Source organism: Nanorana parkeri, unplaced genomic scaffold (genome assembly GCF_000935625.1).
Source record: "Nanorana parkeri isolate BGI_ZX_2015 unplaced genomic scaffold, ASM93562v1 scaffold2229, whole genome shotgun sequence".
Lineage (NCBI taxonomy): Eukaryota > Metazoa > Chordata > Amphibia > Anura > Dicroglossidae > Nanorana > Nanorana parkeri.
Genome location: NW_017308497.1, coordinates 24861 through 44291, shown reverse-complemented (window position 1 = coordinate 44291; position 19431 = coordinate 24861). Strand labels below are relative to the sequence as shown.

The window sequence follows — 19431 nt, the reverse complement described above, 5'->3', positions numbered from 1 at the left end:
CGGGGACAAAAAAAAAAATTCTTCTCTGGTACCTCCTGAGCTCTATTTGAGCCTTGCAGTTTTGATTTGCAGAGCTTGAGCCAATCTCTGACCGATAATTGGGGCCGATATTCACAAATTGTTGGTATCTGTTTTACATTTACCGATAAGTGCCCACAGTGAAGTGGAGCCACCACCAAACACACGGCCACCCCAGGCGTGGGGGTGTGTTTGTCAGCAGTCTAGGAATCAATGCCCATCACGTCCAATACAATACATTGTGCTGGATGTGATGACTTGAGGATTCCTAGATCGCTGCAAAGAGGGGGGGGGATGCTCTAGGGATCGGTCTAAGAGCCGGCCGGCTTGGAGGTTTAGGTGACTATTCTCCTTTTTTTTTTTTGTGTGTGGCTTCTCTGCAAGGGTTAATAAGATTTCAGGCCAGAGTTCTTCTTTAATACACCGCCAATCTATAGTTTTGTGCCAGGAAACTAATTTATCTATTAGTAATGACAATATTAGGGATGCACCAATACCGTTTGTTTTTTTTACGAGTACCAATATTTATTTTTTCGGTACTGACCGATACCGAATACAGATACCGGCATCCCGAGGTACCATGGGTCCGGATTATCGGGAAGCCGCCACCCGGCTTCCTGATTGCCTGGGATGCTAGTGTTCTATCGAAGGAACACCCGACTTCATGTTCCCTCGCGACACTGCAAGGCAGCCTGGCTTCCTAACCAATGAGGGTCATGGCATGCTGCCTGGCTCCCTGATTGGTTAGGAAGCCAGATTGCCTAGCAATAACTGAAGCTGGCTTTGCCAATCAGGGAGCCAGGAGACAGGTCATGGAATGCAACCCGGCTTCCTAATCAGGAAGCCAGGGCTGCCTAGCAACAAGTGAAGCCGGCTCCCTAGTCAATCGGGAGGCAGGTCATGACCCGCCACCCCGCTTCCTGATTGGTCAGGAGGCCGGCTCCATGCTCCCTCACGGCACTGTATCTGAGTATTTGGACGAGTACTCGCCCCAATTACTCGATATCGGCACCGATACCAGTATTGCTATCAGTGCAGCCCTAGAAAATATCTATTAGAAATGAGCGGTAAGTGTAAGCACTCTCAAATTTTTGGTCTTTTATTTCCTCCTTTTATATAGTAAAATATAAAATTGCAATGGTTAATCCAAGGAAAGGAAAGCAGTGTTGCATGACGGAGTAATTGTCAAAGTATCACAGCACGGAAAACTATAAAATGGCCGGGACAGGAAGGGGGTGTAACATGTCGGTATTGAGATGGTAACCTTAGAGAACAAGTCCAGTTAAAGTCCTAAATCTTGTGCACACGATATATGTTTTATTTAATATATTTCTCCTTTGTCTTCAGATGCCGGCTGGTTGTGGAAGTCTATCGATGGCACGGTGTCATTGCTGGCCTTCCCGGAGTCTGTGAAGTCATTCACTGAGAAGTACTACCTTTGCCTAACCGGAGAGGGTCTGTCCTACCTACAGGCCTCCAGAGGGGATCTGCTGAACGCACTCATTCCGCACACTCAGGTGTTTGCCCGGGTGTCCCCAAAGCAGAAGGTAAGAAAAAAGAGAGAACTTTTCATTCACTTTTGGAATAGGTGAAGGACATTTTATTACTTTCAGCTCCTATTCTCCTTTTTTATTTATACAACTTCTTCATGGACACTGCGGATCAGATTTGACTTCCGCCTTGTGTTGGTTCAAAGCTAGATTCACCCGCTATGGGTATTTCAGTATTGGATTGTTCTGTTATATCACATGTTACATGTCTTGGGGGCTCCAGTGGTGAAATAAACCAATACAGGGCAAAGTAGCGGGTTTGCTTTAAGCCCAGTCCTCCAGCCGCATATAATCACCTTTTCTGTGTTACCTCCGGGCCCTGTTTAGATGCTGGGAGCAATAGAAATACTACTGTTTCATTGGAAAACATTTGGTACTTGGTTTAGTGCTGTGATATGGGAGCAGGAAGATGGAGCGGTCATATGGTGGGGTGAGGGGACATGGAGCTGTCAGATGGGGGTGGGGAAACGGAGCTGTCAGATGGGGGTGGGGAAACGGAGCTGTCAGATGGGGGTGGGGAAACGGAGCTGTCAGATGGGGGTGGGGAAACGGAGCTGTCAGATGGGGGTGGGGAAACGGAGCTGTCAGATGGGGGTGGGGAAACGGAGCTGTCAGATGGGGGTGGGGAAACGGAGCTGTCAGATGGGGGTGGGGAAACGGAGCTGTCAGATGGGGGTGGGGAAACGGAGCTGTCAGATGGGGGTGGGGAAACGGAGCTGTCAGATGGGGGTGGGGAGATGGTCGGAGCTGTCACATGGGTGTTGGGGAGATGGTCGGAGCTGTCACATGGGTGTTGGGGAGATGGTCGGAGCTGTCACATGGAGGGAATGAAGCTGTCGCATGGGGAGCTGGGGGCTGTCGCATGGGGGCGGGGAGCTGGTCTGCATTGAAGCTTACACTGGGCTTGCCTTTCTCACACATGGCAATTAAATGGCGTTGGTTACGTGTTTAGATTAAGCACTGAGATCTTGCGGAATGCTGAATAAAATTTTACTTGCTTATAGGAAGATGATTACATCTGTGTATTCAGCATCATGCAGGAAACAGATCATAGAGAAGGAAATGTATAGATAGAACTTCCTGTGTATCGCAGATATATAAGCATGCATATAGAAAACTGCCATTGACTAGACTTGCACTACAGCGCCATCTGGTGCTCAAAAGACATAATTACAGGCAGCAACAAAATCCGTATGCTGTTGCATCTCCAACAAATGGAACATTCATATTTCCATTCAAATGGTGAAATGTCTAACAAATGCGGAGCACACACTGGCAGTGACAGTCTGAAGTTATTTCTGTTGAATCTTTTTTTTTTTGCCCTTTCTGATTGGTTGTGTTTTGTGTGCAGGAGTTTGTGATTACCAGTCTGAAGGAGCTGGGCTACACCACATTGATGTGTGGAGATGGGACCAATGACGTGGGTGCTTTAAAACATGCGAATGTGGGTAAGTAAAGGCCTTTGTGATACTACAACAGTCATAGCCGATCATTGGGTATGGGGTCTAGAAGGCATTCTAATCCATATAAAACTGAAAGAGTTTAGCAGTGGGCCCGTTATGGTTGGGACATTGATCCTCTGTAAGGAAGGAGAAGACAAGTTGTTTCTCCTGAGCATCAGGGAACCTTTCTGCTATAAAATAGCTTTATAAGTAGACTGATCCTTGAACCCAGGCCGGTAAGTGCCACGCTCCATCATTTCCTATGACATTGTTCTATCTCTGGTTAATTTGTCATAGTAAAGGTACCATGCTCATTTTTTTTTCTTTTTTTTAGGGGTGGCTTTGCTTGCCAACGCACCGGAGCGTTTGCCGGAGAAGAAGAAGAAACGGGAAGTGGTTGGTGATGGCAGACCGCTGCCCTCGCACCCCAGCAACTCAATCAAGCCCACATCCCGAGCAGCTAAAAACAGGATCATGTCCCAGCGAGAGGAGCAGCATGCCCTACAAAGGGTGAGTTGAGAGCCCAAATATGGGATTTTACAGTCTAGTTCCTTTATTACAGTGTATCTATGGTCAAAAAATACAAATCATTCATACAAGGAGTCATTGAATTCCCATCAGTTCTTCCCCAGTTGTTAATAGAATGCACTGCAAGTAGCTGGCAATACCTTCAGAACAATCCTAAAGGACCAATGTCCTTGAATGCGGTGACACAGAAATGCCAGGCCTTGTGAATATGTACAGCTGTGTCACCCATTCAGAGAGCGCACCACAGGAACTACAACATTGCGTCTTGAAGTTCTATGCGTCTGTGTATCCCGGCGTGCTGTCAGCTGTAAGGTCCCACCTTTTACACAGTGGTGTTGAAGAGGAGGGGGTTCAGGTAGCACAGCTGTTAGAGGAAATGTTCCTTATGTGACCTTGTCGGTGCTTGCTGCCCATAGTGTACCCTGGAATTTGTAGTCTTCAGAGGGCATGCTTGGCTCACATGAAGCTGCAAATGTATGAACAGATCACAGGAAGTAGGAGAAGCAACGGCCCAAAGATGACCGCCGTTAGATCATGTAGAGGGATGTTTTACATCCAGTATTGATCGTATATTACTGATTAGGGATGCACCGATACCGTTTTTGGGGTATCGAGTATGAGTACCGATATATATTTTTTTCCGGTACTCACCGATACCAGAAGTCACATTAAGGAAGCTAGGCGGCGTTAATGACTCGCCACCTGGCTTCATGATTAGCTGGAAAGCTGTCTCCATGCTCCCTCGTCACCAGATGACAAGGTAGCATGAAGTGGGCTTTCTGGCCAATCAAAGCTGGGGGGGAACGTGTAATGACACGCTGCCCGGCTTCCTGATTGTCCGTCGCCATGCTCCCTCGTCATTACACCCCCCCGGCTTCCTGATACCGGAAGCTCAAGTATCGGGCTAGGCATCGGAGCATTTGGGCGACTAGTATCAGTGCATGTCTAGTACAGATGTAAAGGCAAACTGTGTGCTGTGACTAGATCTCCTTCAAAGATGTCTCCATGCATGTTTCCTTTAAGTTCTACAGAACATTATCTCTTACGTCTGGGATTATCTGCCCTATTGAATGACTTGGTCATGGACCCGGAGGACTAATACTGAGCAAAGTAATTTTTTCTGTGTATAAAGAAATGCAGATCTGTCGATGAAAGCAGGAGATGCAGGCTGCAGAGTTTATTCATAAATGTGATATGTCCTGACCACACCCCCTCCCACCTTCTGAGCTTACCTATTGGTCATTTCATTTGATGGAAGGCTCAGTCAGTGGGAGGGATTGGTCGAAGCTTCTACAGACGTTGAAATCTGTAAATAACTTTATTTGCTTCTATCTTGGCCACTTTGCTTCATTGTGACGTGTTTATACATTTCTTTGCAATGTTGTTGTATTTGAATGGTCCAGCTTTGTCATGGATTTAGTTTAAGCCACATTGTGTTCTTATATAATAATTTTTTCTTTTAGAACTTTTGCTTCTTTTCTTTTTTAAGTTGACCACAACTGTTAACATTTTTCACTTTGGTTTCTTCCAGGAGAGGATCAGTCAAGTCTTAAAGGAGTTGGAGGAGGATCAGGTGCAGGTCGTCAAGCTGGGAGATGCAAGCATCGCTGCTCCATTCACGTCAAAGCTGTCCTCCATCCAGTGCAGTGAGTAATAAACCTGCGGGCTTTCATGTGGCCGGTGCTGCACCTACCTGCATAAAGTGATATTAAACCCATTTATTCTTCACACTTTCAGCTGCTGAGAGTAACCCTTTCTGTGCCGCCTCTCCATGTTAGAGATGTTGCCTTTCTGCCAGTTTCACCCAGTCCTCTGATCGCTGGCCTCTGCGTTCCGGTTACAGGGTGGCTACTTGGCATGCAGAGGCCTGGGGAGCCACCCCTATGTACATGTTCCCGGGAAAAGCCTACAAGCTGGAGTAGGAACGCTGCCTACATGGATAAGATGTTCAATGGTGACAGCAACATTGGCAACAAACTCTAAGATTAACTCCATTACAAAGACTAGAGGCCACCACCTAAAGTTGGTGGGAAAAAAAATTCCAGCACAAGGGGCGAAGGTGGTTCTTCACAGTAAGAGCGGTTAAGGTCTGGAACTCACTGCCACCGGCGGTGATCTCAGCTAAGAGTGTGGAATTGTTCAAGAAACTTTTGGACGATTTCCTGAGGGACCGGAATATCCAGGTATACCAGTATCCCTAAGAATGAGATGATGCGTGGACCTATATGGGTTGGACTTGATGGACGTATGTCTTTATTCAACCTCAAATACTATGTAACTATGATATGCACGGCCAGTCCAAGAGATTCTCAAACAGAAGACACCTCTGTCCCACCGCCAAGGGAAGGTATTGACAATGGCTATTGAGGAGTCAAAGACTTCCCTCGGAGGAGGAGCAGAGGGGTGTCTTGTGTTGTCCTCTCAGGCTGGCTATGTGTGCCATTTGCAGGCGGCGTCCTCACATCAGACATTTTTTTTTTTTTAATCATGGGGCACACGTGTGCGCTGGCACTATGAATGATGGGACATGTAGTCTTGATGAGAATGTGACTAGAAATGGTATGAGTGCACGCTGCCCAACCTTAACTTTGGAGAAGTGACACGCAGGAGGCCGAAGGATGCGGCTTTAACCAGACAAAAATGTCAGCGTATCTGGACTTTATTGTAAGGAATTGTTACTTGTCATGTGCTACACTAACCTGTACCAATGTGATCCTGATAAGAAAAGCTTTAGTAATATAAAATGCACCTGTGACCAGACTATACAGCGCCAAGTAATGACATACTCTAGAAAATAAGCTTTAAGGCCCGGTTCACACCTGAGCGTTTTACCGCGCGGTAAAACGCGCAACAGGTGAAAACCCATGTTTGCATATGGGCATGGTTCTCACCTGCGCGTTTTACCGTGCGTACGATCGCTCGGTAAAACGCCATACGCCCAAAGAAGTACATGAGCTTCTTTGGGGGGCGTATTAACGCGCGTATCCCGCTGTATCCATCGGGATACCCCCTCGGAAACTCGCGTTTGCCGCGCGTTTCTTTTACCGCAAATCGCGTTAAAACCGCACGGTAAGAAACGCGCGGCGAACGCTAGTTTCCAATACGCTACGGTGTGAACCCAGCGTCAAGGCACAGTGGAGCAAAACATCCTCAAATTCACAGAAAGCACAGATGCATCCAGCTGATTGGCTCCTTCTGCTGCTTCTCCCTCCTTAGTCTGGGCTTTGCTGTACAGGGACTCTGTCGGGAGAGGACAGGCCGCAGGGGTCCTCCCTGTCGGGAGGGGACGGGTGACTATAGGTAAAAGTACCTGAACCACTGAGACTTTTAAGATATAATTGGTGTAGCACTAAAGCTTCATTTAACAGGAGCACATCGCTATAGATTTCTGTAGCACAGGACAGGAAACGATTCCTCCCAGCAGAGTTCACAATCGCTTGCATTTTGTCTGTGGACATCCTCCGGCTTCCTGTGTGCTGTTTCCCTGAACTTCTGGGTGTGGAAGCGTGCTCTCGTACCACCATTACCTGTCAATGGATTAAACTGCTGGTGACTACCTGCCCCAGCATTCTTAGTGCTAGTTCCCATTCATAAAATTTGGCCGATGTAAGGGTGCTGCCTGCACATGGGCAGCCTGGACTACACACACAAGGCACGCTTCTGCTCCTCCTAGGGAGGTAGTGATGGGGTCAGTGCCTCAGGAACCAATGTCAATCACTCAGCGGCTCCCAAGGGGCGGAGGTGTGTCTTCTGTCTGACGTCTTCTTGGACTGGCATGTTCAAATCTGAGCAGGCAGTGTCTTCATGTCGGTCTGTAGTCCTCCCTGGGAGCGCACACATGGAAAGGGTGGCTCTGGTGGTGCTTCATGAGACCCCGCAAGGTGAAGGAGCCACCCTAAAACCAGAAAGCAATCTGGGTGCTGGCTGCAACTGGGGAAAGCCGAGCTTGAAAACATGAAGAAGCGGCAGACAATGGAGGTGTTCACATCAGCAGCAGGAATCGCTAAAACAAAATGAGGGATTAATAACAAGTGAAGATGGAGAATGATGATATATTGTTTCCCCCCCCTCGTGTCTAGTCTGCCATGTTATCAAGCAAGGTCGCTGCACTCTGGTAACAACGCTACAGATGTTCAAAATCCTGGCGCTGAACGCTCTGATCTTGGCCTACGGACAGAGCGTCCTGTATCTGGAGGGGGTGAAGTTCAGCGACTTTCAAGCGACACTACAGGGGCTCCTATTGGCCGGCTGCTTCCTCTTCATTTCCCGCTCCAAGGTGCGTCTGGCCATGTGCTTCTTTATCAATATGTTCAGTTCAACAGTGCCTGCACACTTTCTGTCTCTTCTCCTAAAGATGGAGGCTTGTCCCACCTCTCTTTCAGTCATGTGTGCGCTGTCTCTAGACCTCACTCAAGGGCACCTGGTCAAATTACACACGGCTGTTCACAGCATAGCAGTAAAATGACTCAAAAAGCATAAAGAGCTGCCTAGAGCCCCACCTACTGACTGCACGTGGTGAAAACAAAAAATATATGCATTAAATATTTCTGATTTACCTGAATTTATTGTGATAAAAAATGAATGCCGAGTTATAGATAAGGGGAAAACCTTGAAATAGGGAAAACTGATGCAGCTACCTCATCTACGGACTGGACAACCTGTAATATATATTAAGTTTTTGGGCTTAGATACACTATAACCAGGTCAAGCTCATGATCTCCCCTCCCCAGATGCCTATATCCCCAGATAGCTGTGGCCTCTGGCGTTGTCTACAGACCAGGTGGTAAGAATGTATTGCCCGCCTTTACAATAACGTTCCATAGACTTGGATGGGGGTGTTACTCTTGCAGTGTAGGTAAGTTCCAATTAGGTGTTTAGGACATTAGTGTGCAGCCTGACATTAGATAATTATGCACAGTTGGGGGTGAATGGTCAGATTAGGCTAGGTTGGGTCAGTGGGGGAGTTTAATGACAATCGGGGGCGTTCCGAGGCCGGGTGTCACGCGGTCTCTAGATGGGGTGACACCTCGCCGTGTCGTCATTGAGGGTGCGCGGCCACTGATTGACACCTGCCGGCGGCCATCTCTGTGATGGACGCCGGCAGAGAGAGGAGGGGACGTTCACGCGATGAGGTATGCCGCCAGGTCCCCTCCTCTCTCCTGACACTGTCGGGCTCTCGGTCCATGACCAAGTGCTTGACTTTTTAGAGGTAGTGACACCAAAATGACTGCCATTTTGGTGTCACCCGGGTGCAGGCCGCAACCCCCGCACCCCCCTTGTGACGCCACTGATGACAATCGTGAACTTGTACTTAAACATGTCAAGTGCTTTGTAAATAGGAGTTGGGGGCAGCTGTACCAGACATGGAGAAGACACGGTGCTGTCAGAGGCTATCCTAATCAGTGGCGGGTGCAGAAAATGCCATCACCTTCACCCGGTTTAATTCTTGTTCCCCTCTCGTTCCAGCCTCTGAAATATCTCTCCAGGGAACGTCCTCTGCCCAACATCTTCAACCTGTACACCATGCTGACTGTGATTCTACAGTTCCTCGTCCACTTCTGCAGCCTCATCTATTTATATAGGGGGGCCATGGAGAGAACGGAAGCCAGGTGAGACGCTGTTTGATATCCCTTCATGTCGGCATCCCGTTATCTGCCTCAAGGAGTCATGCCTGTGGCGGCCAGTCTGGCAATGCCTTATGGGATTTGTAGTTGCTCCACCGCTGGAGGGCCGGAGTTTGCCAACCTGTTTTATAGTAATCTAGAAGGGTGATTGGATGGTATATTTTGTGAGAATGGGTTGCAGCAGCCCAACTCCCCACTCCCAAACTGGGAGCCAGGTGAGGCTTTCAATGGTGACCTGTCCTGAAAATACGAGATGGCCGCCTCCATACAGAGACACAGTGCAGAATGAGGCATGATGGCAAAAGATCAGCTGCAGGGAGCCCACAGGCAATACTGGTGACTAGCCCATTGCCCCCTCTCTTTTTTGGAGGGCACAGCTTCCACCTTCACTTCCTATTTAACATTTTTATATGCTTGCTGTTACCATATTTAATGCTTTACAGATTTTGTAGATTCTGTCTGACGTTGTTACACAAGTTTGGTGATAGAATATAGTAAATGGGGAGAACAGTACAAGTCGGTCTATGGATCATCTTCTCCGAAAAATGTCCCAATCTGGATCTATTGAATGTTATATTGAAAACTGCTGCGATGTTGATACTAATGTGCGCCTTCTGTTCTTCATCTTCCAGGAAGGAGGAGTTTGTGGACTTGTATAAGGCGTTTGAGCCCAGTTTGGTGAACAGCACTGTGTACATCATGTCCATGGCTATGCAGATGGCCACGTTTGCCATCAATTATAAGGTAAGTCCGGTGAATTTTGCTCTGCAGAAAACACGGCTGCCTGGTTACAGCTCAGATCATTAAGGGGCTTTTGTGCTTAAAGGAGAACTATGAGGCGAGTCAAAATCACTCCTCGTAGTTCTAGCCGACCTGTGACAATGAAACTGTCACACGCCGCCTCAATAGATCGAGAAGTGAGAGAACGCATACCGTCGCTCGCTCACTTCTCAATCCTGTCCCTGCAGAGAGCTGTGACTGTCAAGTCACTGGTCCCCGCAGGGATTCCCCCCTCCCCGCTCCGATCCTCCTGCTCTGACTGGTGGAACGGACGGGGGAGGGGGCGGGCACAGCTGTCTTTGCCTCTAGTTAGGCAGAGCCAGCTGGGTGAATCTCGACAGCATTGTCGGGATACATTCCTGGCTGCGGCGGTCTAAGTATACAGCAAGCTGTGGCTCGCTATATACTGAGCTTTGGGTCTCGGGAGGAGGCTAGTATATGTGCTCCCTTGACCCTTAAGAGAACTATGGGGAAGAACACTTGCCCCATAGTTCTCTTTTTAATATATTGTTTTTTCCTCATCTCTAATGGTAACAAGGAAGACCCATTGCTCTTACATCAACATGCAGCTGACAACCTCCTTCCTTGCTCCCGCGGAGGTAATGAGTAGCGCTGTAAGAGCTCTCGTATAGAAATTGCAAACATTGGACAACACCAACTAAATAGCAGAACCCCTATTCTGCAGTCACCTGTAAGGAGGGTGCAGGATTGTGCATGGAGTACTCTGCACAGAGGAGCTCCACCAGTGTTTCAATTCATTTAAAGAAGTCCCACCAGAAAGATGCTGTCTCCTTCCTGTCCGTGCAATGTAGCACCTTGTCCTGTTATGATCAATGCTGAGCTGGCATGGATGACAGCTCACCAGTCCCCCCCCCCTCCCCACTGCTGTTTGACCACACCGCTCAGAAGAAAACGAATATGTAATTGCTGGTGTTTGATGGCAAGTTTCTCCAGCTCCGGTGGCTTGCCCTAGCACAGTCATGTCGGCACACACAAACCGTACTAAGTTCAGGAGCAATCACAGCAGAGGGAAGGAAAATGCAGCCAACCGTGCATGCTATTGGAACACAGAGCTGTACATGCTGTCAACAGAGGAGGGTGGTAGCAGTTGGGCTCAGCTTGAGCACCCAAAAATCCAGCTTCATGAAGGAGTGGAGCTCAAAAGCACGAATGGCACAGAAAAAGATGGGCTTTTATGAATTGTCTAGCATTTCTTTTCTAAAGGAGAGAAAATGAGTTGGAGACCAGCAAGTAATCCTTTATAGCTCATGAGACGAAGGCTTTAATCTGTAGGACCCATCAAGTGTCACTTTGTAGATAATCATCAAGTGACACTATGGGATTCCAAAATAATCTCTCGGTCTTGCGCTTTATTATTGTCGGGCTCTTTCCCTCTCCTGGTTTCATAGCCGGATGTGATGCGAGGACATGAATTGGATTATAATAGTAATAAAATGTATCCACTTGGAAAAACCTTTACTGTGCAGGTCACGGCACTTTCATGGATGAGCAGCCATCTTCCCTTGTGTTGTTGGGGATATATCTGCACGTCTATGGTCGGCTTATGCTTGATACTAGGAGTTCAAGGATAGTACATATGTTGTGTGCTATACTCATGTTTTTCTCTTTGACTTTTAGCTCTTTGGTAACAAGTCTGTATTTATTTGACATTCACCCATTGTCCTTCACACATTACTTCATATAACACTGTGTATTGCCCACTTCACAACCTATCCCAAGGCTTCTCATGTATCCACCCCCCTCGCTTCCTCCTTGTTCCCCATCCCCCTCCTACTCCATGCCTTACTTTCACTCTAAATGCGCTATCTTCCTCAGTCTAAATGTCCAAGGACCTGTAGCACACCTTACCGAACTTTCCATGTGGAAATATGGGTGCTCGCAATGACTACGGATGGCGCCGTATCAAGTAAAATCGTTGTATATAGATGTCACCAGCACTCCAAATACGACAGAATACGTCAAAGTTTTAGTGAATCTTCATTTTTCATCATTCTTCAAGCGCTTTCGGGGCCGCACAGGGTCCCCTTCATCAGGCTTAAAGTGAACAAGTTAAAAAAGTTCCCTTTAAGCCTGGTGATGGGGACCCTGTGCGGCCCCGAAAGCGCTTGATTCCACTTTGAGTGACTTCGAAAATAAAATTAAGATTCACTAAAACTTTGACGTATTCTGTTGTATTTGGAGTGCTGGTGACATCTATATACAACGATCTTCCTCAGTTAAAGTTACAAATAAAAAAGAATAAAACATTTTTTAAAGGTCCCCCCCATACATACACGCATGCAAACAGGCGTCGGGTGCTCATACGTGTGAAAACGACGATTTCGCCCATTACGCCGCACAAGTTACATATCGCCGTCGGAATGAGAGCAATAATTGTAGGGCTATCAATCACTGATAACACTAAACTGATGAGCGGTAAAAGCTTTTAAAGCGTCACCTATGGTCAATTTTGGGCATGGTAGTTTTTTTCGATTTCGCGGGTGCGCGCAATTTTAAAGCATGACATGTTTGGTGTCTATTTTCCCGACGTGACCCCGCTTTTTATATTTTACCAAAAATATGGGTAATGAATGGGTGTGGTTACTAGGGGTGTGGTCACTAAAGGGTGTGGCCACTGAGGGGTGTGGTCACTGAGGGGCGCTGTAAAGCTTTCTCGCACAGGGCGCCTAAAGACCTAAGGCCGGCCCTGGTCTTCCCCCTCCATCCAAGCCCTTCCATCCTGACCCCTAGAGATTTGATCTCTATTATAGCCTCTCCCCCATATACATATCGTTCATCCCAACCCCATTTACCTGTACCACTCCCGCCCTTTTAAAAAAAAAAATCACAACTCACTGATTGTACTAATGGTTTTATTATGAACAAGACACCTCAGTGGTACACAAGACACTCTTTTTGTGTCAATATCTCCTGAACTACAGCAATGGGATGCCACGCTCGGGTTAAAACAAGCCACTTTGAGCCATGTTCTTCTTATTTCCTATTACCATGGAGAGTAATCTTGTATTCTGACTTGTAAACCTTGGATGTGTGTTCTGTTACCTTCTCTATGTACATTGTTCTGATTTCTTTAAAGATTTTAACAAAATTGTGGATTCTGTGTTTGTTTTTTACCTCTAGGGGCATCCATTCATGGAGAGCTTACGAGAAAACAAACCACTGCTGTGGAGTATAGTGATATCAGGCATGGCCATCTTGGGTCTTCTGTCTGGTACATCTCCGGAGTTTAATGAGCAGTTTGGACTGGTGGACATTCCGGTGGAGGTAACTATCAAACCTTAAATTAACTTTGCATGAAAACACATGTTCTAAATTAGGGATGCACCGATACCATTTTTTGGTATCGAGTACTGATATTTTTTTCCGGTACTCGCCGATACCAAATACTGGTACCGGAAGTCCTGTTACGGAAGCCAGGCGGCATGTAATGACTCTCCACCTGGCTTCCTTATTAGCCAGGAAGCCTTCTCCATGCTCCCTCATCTTTCCAATGGCTAATCAGAAAGCCTGGGGGGGTGTAATGACACGCTGCCCGGCTTCCTCATTGGCCGGCTCCCTCGTCACAACTGACGAAGGAGCATGGAAACTGCTTCCCGGCCACTCAGGAAGCCGGGCAGTGTGTAATGACTCGCTGCCCGGCTTCCTGATACCGGAAGCTCAAGTACCGGGCTAGGCATCGGCGCATTTGGCTGACTACAAGTACTTGCCCAAATACTCTGCAGCGGCACCGATACTATCGGTAACAGTGCATCCCTATTTTAAATGGTCTCCATGCCAATACAGTAGAAGACTTGTGTGCCATTCTTTTGTACAAGGATTATTTGTATGTCGGCATAACAAACTCCATTTCAAGACACCAGAATATGGAAGAGCCCAATTCCATTCAACCCAAGGCTGGTGTTTTTGGTAGTTGCTTGTGCACTGTTTTTGTAGCCCCCTTCCTTTAGAAGCAATGGTGTGATGCCCACTGGCCCCATAAAAGAAATGTAGAGTGTGGTCGTCACAGGGACAGGAAGCGATGGGAAATCTCTCTTAAATGGACGCAGAAAAAACCCAGAAACACATCTTTAAAGTGAATAAATGTAATAGAAGCATGGCCAAAATAACATTCATTAGCCATATAATGCACATAAAGGTTTTAAGAATGATGGCCCTTCAGCATGCACTTTCATGGTAATCAGCAGTGGCGGCCTCCATGTCTCTTGACTAGGGATGCACCGATACCAATACTAGTATCGATATCGTTGCCGATACCAATTATTTGGGCGAGTACTCGTACTCGCCCAAATGCTCCGATGCCTAGCACGAGTACTTCCTGTATCAGGAACCCGGGCAGTGCGTCATTACACGTTGCCCGGCTTCCTGATTGGCTGGGAATCACAAGTGACGAGAGAGCATGGAGCCGATTCCCGGCCAATCAGGAAGCCGGGCAGCGTGTAATGGCGCAGCGCCCGGCATTCTGATTGGCCCGGTTAGCTGGCTTCATATTCCCTCATCATCTCATGTCGAGGGTGCATGGAGCCGGCCGTCAGAAAGCAGAGTGTCGTGTCATTACACGACGCCCGGCTTCCTAATTGGCCAGACGGCTCCGGCTGGGTACCAGAGGAAGGCCACGTTCTGACTAGAGAGGCCCCGGGGGTGACAGGCTGGACACGCCGAGGTGAGAGGGGACTTTCTTGTTAATCGGGAAGCCGGGTGGCGAGTCATTAAACGCCACCTGGCTTCCTGAATGGAAGTTCCGTTACTCGGTAATTGGTATCGGCGAGTACCAAAAAAAATTATCGGTACCAAAATACCGGCATCGGTGCATCCCTACTCTTGACCATTGTCCTTTATTTCAGCTTGCGCTTGAAATGACCGCAGTGTATTCCCATTGCCTCCAGCGGATTCCAATGGTTTACAGAGTTTCGTTTCTTCTTTTCCTTTCCAGTTCAAGCTGGTCATCGCCAAAGTTCTGTTGTTGGATTTCTTCTCGGCCTGGGCGGTAGACCGGATCCTCCAATACTTGCTCGGGGGCTGTAGTCTCAAAGTGCCTTCTTGAAATCAAACAAAGACTAACAACCGTCTACAATGGCAATCTATCCAACGGTCAGCGTGCGGTCTTTTATCCCAAAGGCACCTTCTGACTCAGAAAGGATCACGGAAATTGGGACGCGTGGATATACGAAGAACGATCCACTCAACACTTGAAACTTAATGTGTGGGACGCAACAAACTGATCCCATTTGTTTTTTCTACTAGAATTCGCTTTTGGAAAGCGCAATTTGTTAAATAAACAGCATTAAGGAGTTTTAAATCATTTTTTCTCTTTTTGGATCCCTAATCAAATCATTTTCCCTCCAGCAATTTGCTGCTAAGCTTTTCTATCTCCATACCCAGAGCTCATTCCATCCCCTTGTATTGTATTCGGTGGTGGTGTAGACTGATATGAGACACGCATAGTGCCAATCCCTCCATTCATGGTGTCAAAGCGGTTGAGGATCCTTCAGCTGGAAAAGGAATGTTTTTTTATAGGCTCTTTTTTTTTTTTTTAAATGAAACGTGGAATTTAATTTTGGAGGTTTTATAAACCTGTGAAAGATAAGCGTGCCTCGGTGTCGGGCTGTGTGTAAACATTGACAGGAATACTTCTTTTTCCAGAAACCTCCCAGGGAGATGAGATAAAGGGACAGATACATTGTGTATCAATGGTGGTAAGTGATCACAGCTGCCTATAGGAGTTACATGTGAAGGGACAAATACATTTGTACAATGTGCGCTCAACATTGGCCAGTGTTCTTAAATCATGTTTACACTCGACATCTCAAATTGTGTGTGTTTGTTGCATCTTCAGTTCTCCGTGTTTCGTGTCCAGCGAACGTGCTTGTGATGAAAGCTTTCTATCTGCTTCATCACTTAGAGACACATCTCCAATATCAAACTTAGGTGGCCTGTTAAAGGAGAACTACGGGGTCAGTGTTTTCCCCCCATAGTTCTCCTAAGGGTCATGGGAGGACACAAACTAGCGCCCTCCCGTCACCCAAAGCTCAGTATATAGGGAGCTACAGCTCTCTATATACTGAGACCGCCGCAGCCAGGACGGATAGCGACATTATTGTCGAGATCCACCCTGCTGCGTGATTGACAGCTGGCTCTGCCTATCTAGAGGCAGAGCCAGCTGTGCCCTCCCCCGTCCGTTCTGCCAGTCAGGACTGGAGGATCAGAGAGTGGGGGAATCCCTGCAGGGAGCCGTGAGTAACAGTCACAGCTGTCTGCCGGCACAGGATCGAGAAGTGAGCGAGCGACAGTATGTGTTCTCTCACTTCCCGATCTACTGAGCCGACCTGTGACAGTTTCATTGTCACAGGTCGGCTAGAACTATGAGGATGAGTGAAAATGACGCACCTCATAGGAGCTGTGTCATGAAAGCCGCCATATACTGACTTGTGTCCTCATACCAGTTTTAGGATACCAAGCAAACCAATAGGTTTTCTTGATGGTGCAATGCAGGACACAGGCAATTCAGAGATGACTGGGGTAATATATACAGGTATCTCCAGGTGATTGGACAATGACCAGAGTTGTGAGGACCCTCGTATATCCCGCCCCCACCCCTCCAGTAAATCAGTTGGGTTTTTTTTGCAGGTCTCCTCTTTCCATCCTAATGAGGCCATTGTGCTACCTGCCTTCTCTCCAGCTTTGAAGCATCCTAATGAGGAGGCTCTCCATTGTTTGGATGTGGTCGGGGGTTGTCCAAGTCTATCTTTCTTTGTCCTTCCTGAAGGACCTCACGGGGGGCTCGCTGCGTCTCATTGTACTATGTCTAGGTGGATCAGATGGTGCATGCCTACTCTGTCAAGGGTAGGACTCGGTCTTTCCTGGTAAAGGTTCATTCCACTAGAGCCGACTGTGCTTCTTGGCCTTTTCGGCATCGGGCATCTACGTTGCAGACTTGGAAGGCCTCCACCTGGTCCTCTATATACTGAGACGCCGCTTCCAGGACGGATCCCGACATTACTGTCTGGATCCACCCAGCTGTGTGAGTGACAGCTGGCTCTGCCTATCTAGAGGCAGAGCCAGCTGTACCCTCCCCCATCCGTTCCACCAGTCAGCACTGGAGGATCGGAGAGGGGGGGAATCCCTGCGAGGAGCCGTGAGTGACGGTCACCGCTCTCTGCAGGGACATGATCGAGAAGTGAGCGATCGGTATGTGTTCGCTCACTTCCTGATCTACTGAGCCGACCTGTGACAGTCTCATTGTCACAGGTCGGCTAGAACTATGAGGTGAGTGATTTTCACTCCTCACCTCAGTTCTCCTTTAAGGGCTCATTCACACCATCATGCATGCCATAAGGTGCTTTGTAATGCATGTTACTGCAGTGTCCATTTAAAATGTGTAGTCTGCCTAAGGCCTTTTTCGCACGTCCATTCCTGGCAGTACACCACCCAGATGAGCATATTTCTGTGACGGGTACTGCCAGGTGTTTGTGCTGCAGCCAGGAGGCCGGTATGAATCCGTGGCAGACGCTGTGTTTGCATATATTCATTCATGTGAATGCATGTGGGCAGCTGCAAGCCTATCGGCCTGTCATTGATTTGTGCAGGTTCAGCGGCTGCAGCTAATCCGAACTAGCTGCTCATACCCACCACAGAAATACACTGATCTGTCATGGCCATGTACAGCCGTGTGAAGCAGTCCTAATGCAACTTGCTTCAGTGCACAAAAACTTGCATTGCAATGCACTGCGTTATGTTACAAATGGCCCTTCCTGCTCTCAGTGCCGTCCTGTGACAACAGTATAAAAGATGCAGTACCAGATTTCACCCGCAGGTGGCTCTGTCTTATGAGCTTTCTGTCTTAATAAAATGAAGGTGGTGTAGAAGGGTAGCAGCTCTGTTGATACATTGAATATTAGCAGTAGTGCGTGTGAAATTGTTGCATTTCTAAACTCGAACATTGAGTCCCTTCAGTGTAAACATGCTACATACATGCATACATGCATACATACATACATACAAACAAATAGAATGTTACACTAAAAGCATAACTTTATACATACATGCCAGCCTCCCTGTGTCACAGTATGTATTGAAAGTGAGAAAAGTGTTTTCCATTGAACATAGCATGTTATTAACCTTTGGGTTACACTGCCACCCACAGGAGCATTGGACACTGGCAAACAGAAAACTGTAGGCCAGCCTATGATAACCCCTCCCACTACCAGCATTCCTCTGTTTTTCTGCTAGTGACCTAGGAGGATGGACATCTTTTCTTGACGCAGCTGTCACCTATTTATTTTTCTTCAAGCAAGAATCTTCTCTGCATTGCTGCTGGAGGTGTTGCTCTGATTTCAACTATCTAGCGTGGTCATTCCCAGCCTGGCTTTTGGAGTACCAGGTCTGGCCCTTGCTTGACCAGACGTTGCAGGGGTAGCCTGGAATTGACCTTCCAGCAATGGCTTATGTGTGGGGCATGTTTCAGACTGCGTCGTGGTGAAAGCTGCAGAGCGCGTTCCAGGTTGAGGCTGCCGGCATTGCCTCAGCGCTTGCCCTGTCTCTGAAGACTTGCCCTGTGAGTAGGCTGGTCAGGCCTAGCTTCAGGAGCTACCTCATGTACCTAGGTCACTGGGCACCCCTCTGATCCCTCCTGCCATTGTTATTCTGGAAGGGATCACCCTGCGTGACTGCTGATGTCATCTGCTGCGTGGAGTGTTGCACCGGCGCACTTTACGCCATACAACATGGAGGCATCTCCCCAATGCTGCTCCTGCCTGCAAAGAGCTACGTGGACCTTTTGATCTTCTATTTCTTCCTACTGAAGTGCTAAGCCACAGCAACAGGTCACAGCCTGGCATCTATCAGCTGTCTTGCCTCTTACCCCGAACCTAATATATTTCCTTCTTGCCACGTGATTGGGGGGTGGGGGGAGAGGTATGATAGTAGGAAGTAGTTCGGCACACACCGGATGTCCCCAGCTCACACTCTACTAGCTGCTCAGAGTGCCTACTTACACGGTGCACATGGCTCCAGCCTGAAGTCCTCTTGCTTTTGAAGTCTATTCTGTCCTCTGAGTCCTCTTGATATTTCCTCTCCCCTTTTCTTTGTCGCATTGGACTAGCTTTTGCCGGCATCATCAAGGATGCTACTGGTGGCAAGAGCACCCATCTTCCTCAGCAGCGAAAGCCTAAGGAACAAGGTGCAAAGTCTTCTCTTCTAATTGATATGGATCATCCCTTTCATTTCTCCACTCCCTTGGCCTCCTTGTCGAGACCCTCCAAGCTTGACTCCCCATCCACTTGCAAGTCCTGGCACTCAATCTGCCAAATCCTCAGACAAGCCCTCCTATGCATAAAGCTGCGCCTCTACTTTCCAGAATGGAGGTACATTTTTTAACACTTGGATAGGAGTTTGTCTCCCTGACACCTCCTCCTTGTTTCTTACCTGCAACCTTCCTTTGTCATCGTTCACATTAGTAGATCTTCATCAATC

At 47.7% G+C, this 19431-nt stretch overlaps 1 protein-coding gene across 1 annotated transcript in view; it reads left to right on the top strand.

The window, feature by feature from the left end:
* ATP13A1 (ATPase 13A1) overlaps positions 1–15262 on the top strand; it is a 39402-nt gene extending 24140 nt beyond the window's left edge. The window contains exons 18-26 of the mRNA XM_018573086.1: positions 1366–1565; positions 2920–3016; positions 3345–3520; positions 5070–5184; positions 7618–7814; positions 9005–9147; positions 9795–9906; positions 13084–13227; positions 14894–15262. Coding sequence (XP_018428588.1) covers positions 1366–1565; positions 2920–3016; positions 3345–3520; positions 5070–5184; positions 7618–7814; positions 9005–9147; positions 9795–9906; positions 13084–13227; positions 14894–15004 — 1295 coding nt within the window. The 3' untranslated portion in view covers positions 15005–15262. The remainder of the gene's footprint in view (positions 1–1365; positions 1566–2919; positions 3017–3344; positions 3521–5069; positions 5185–7617; positions 7815–9004; positions 9148–9794; positions 9907–13083; positions 13228–14893) is intronic.
* The last annotated feature ends 4169 nt before the right edge of the window (positions 15263–19431 follow it).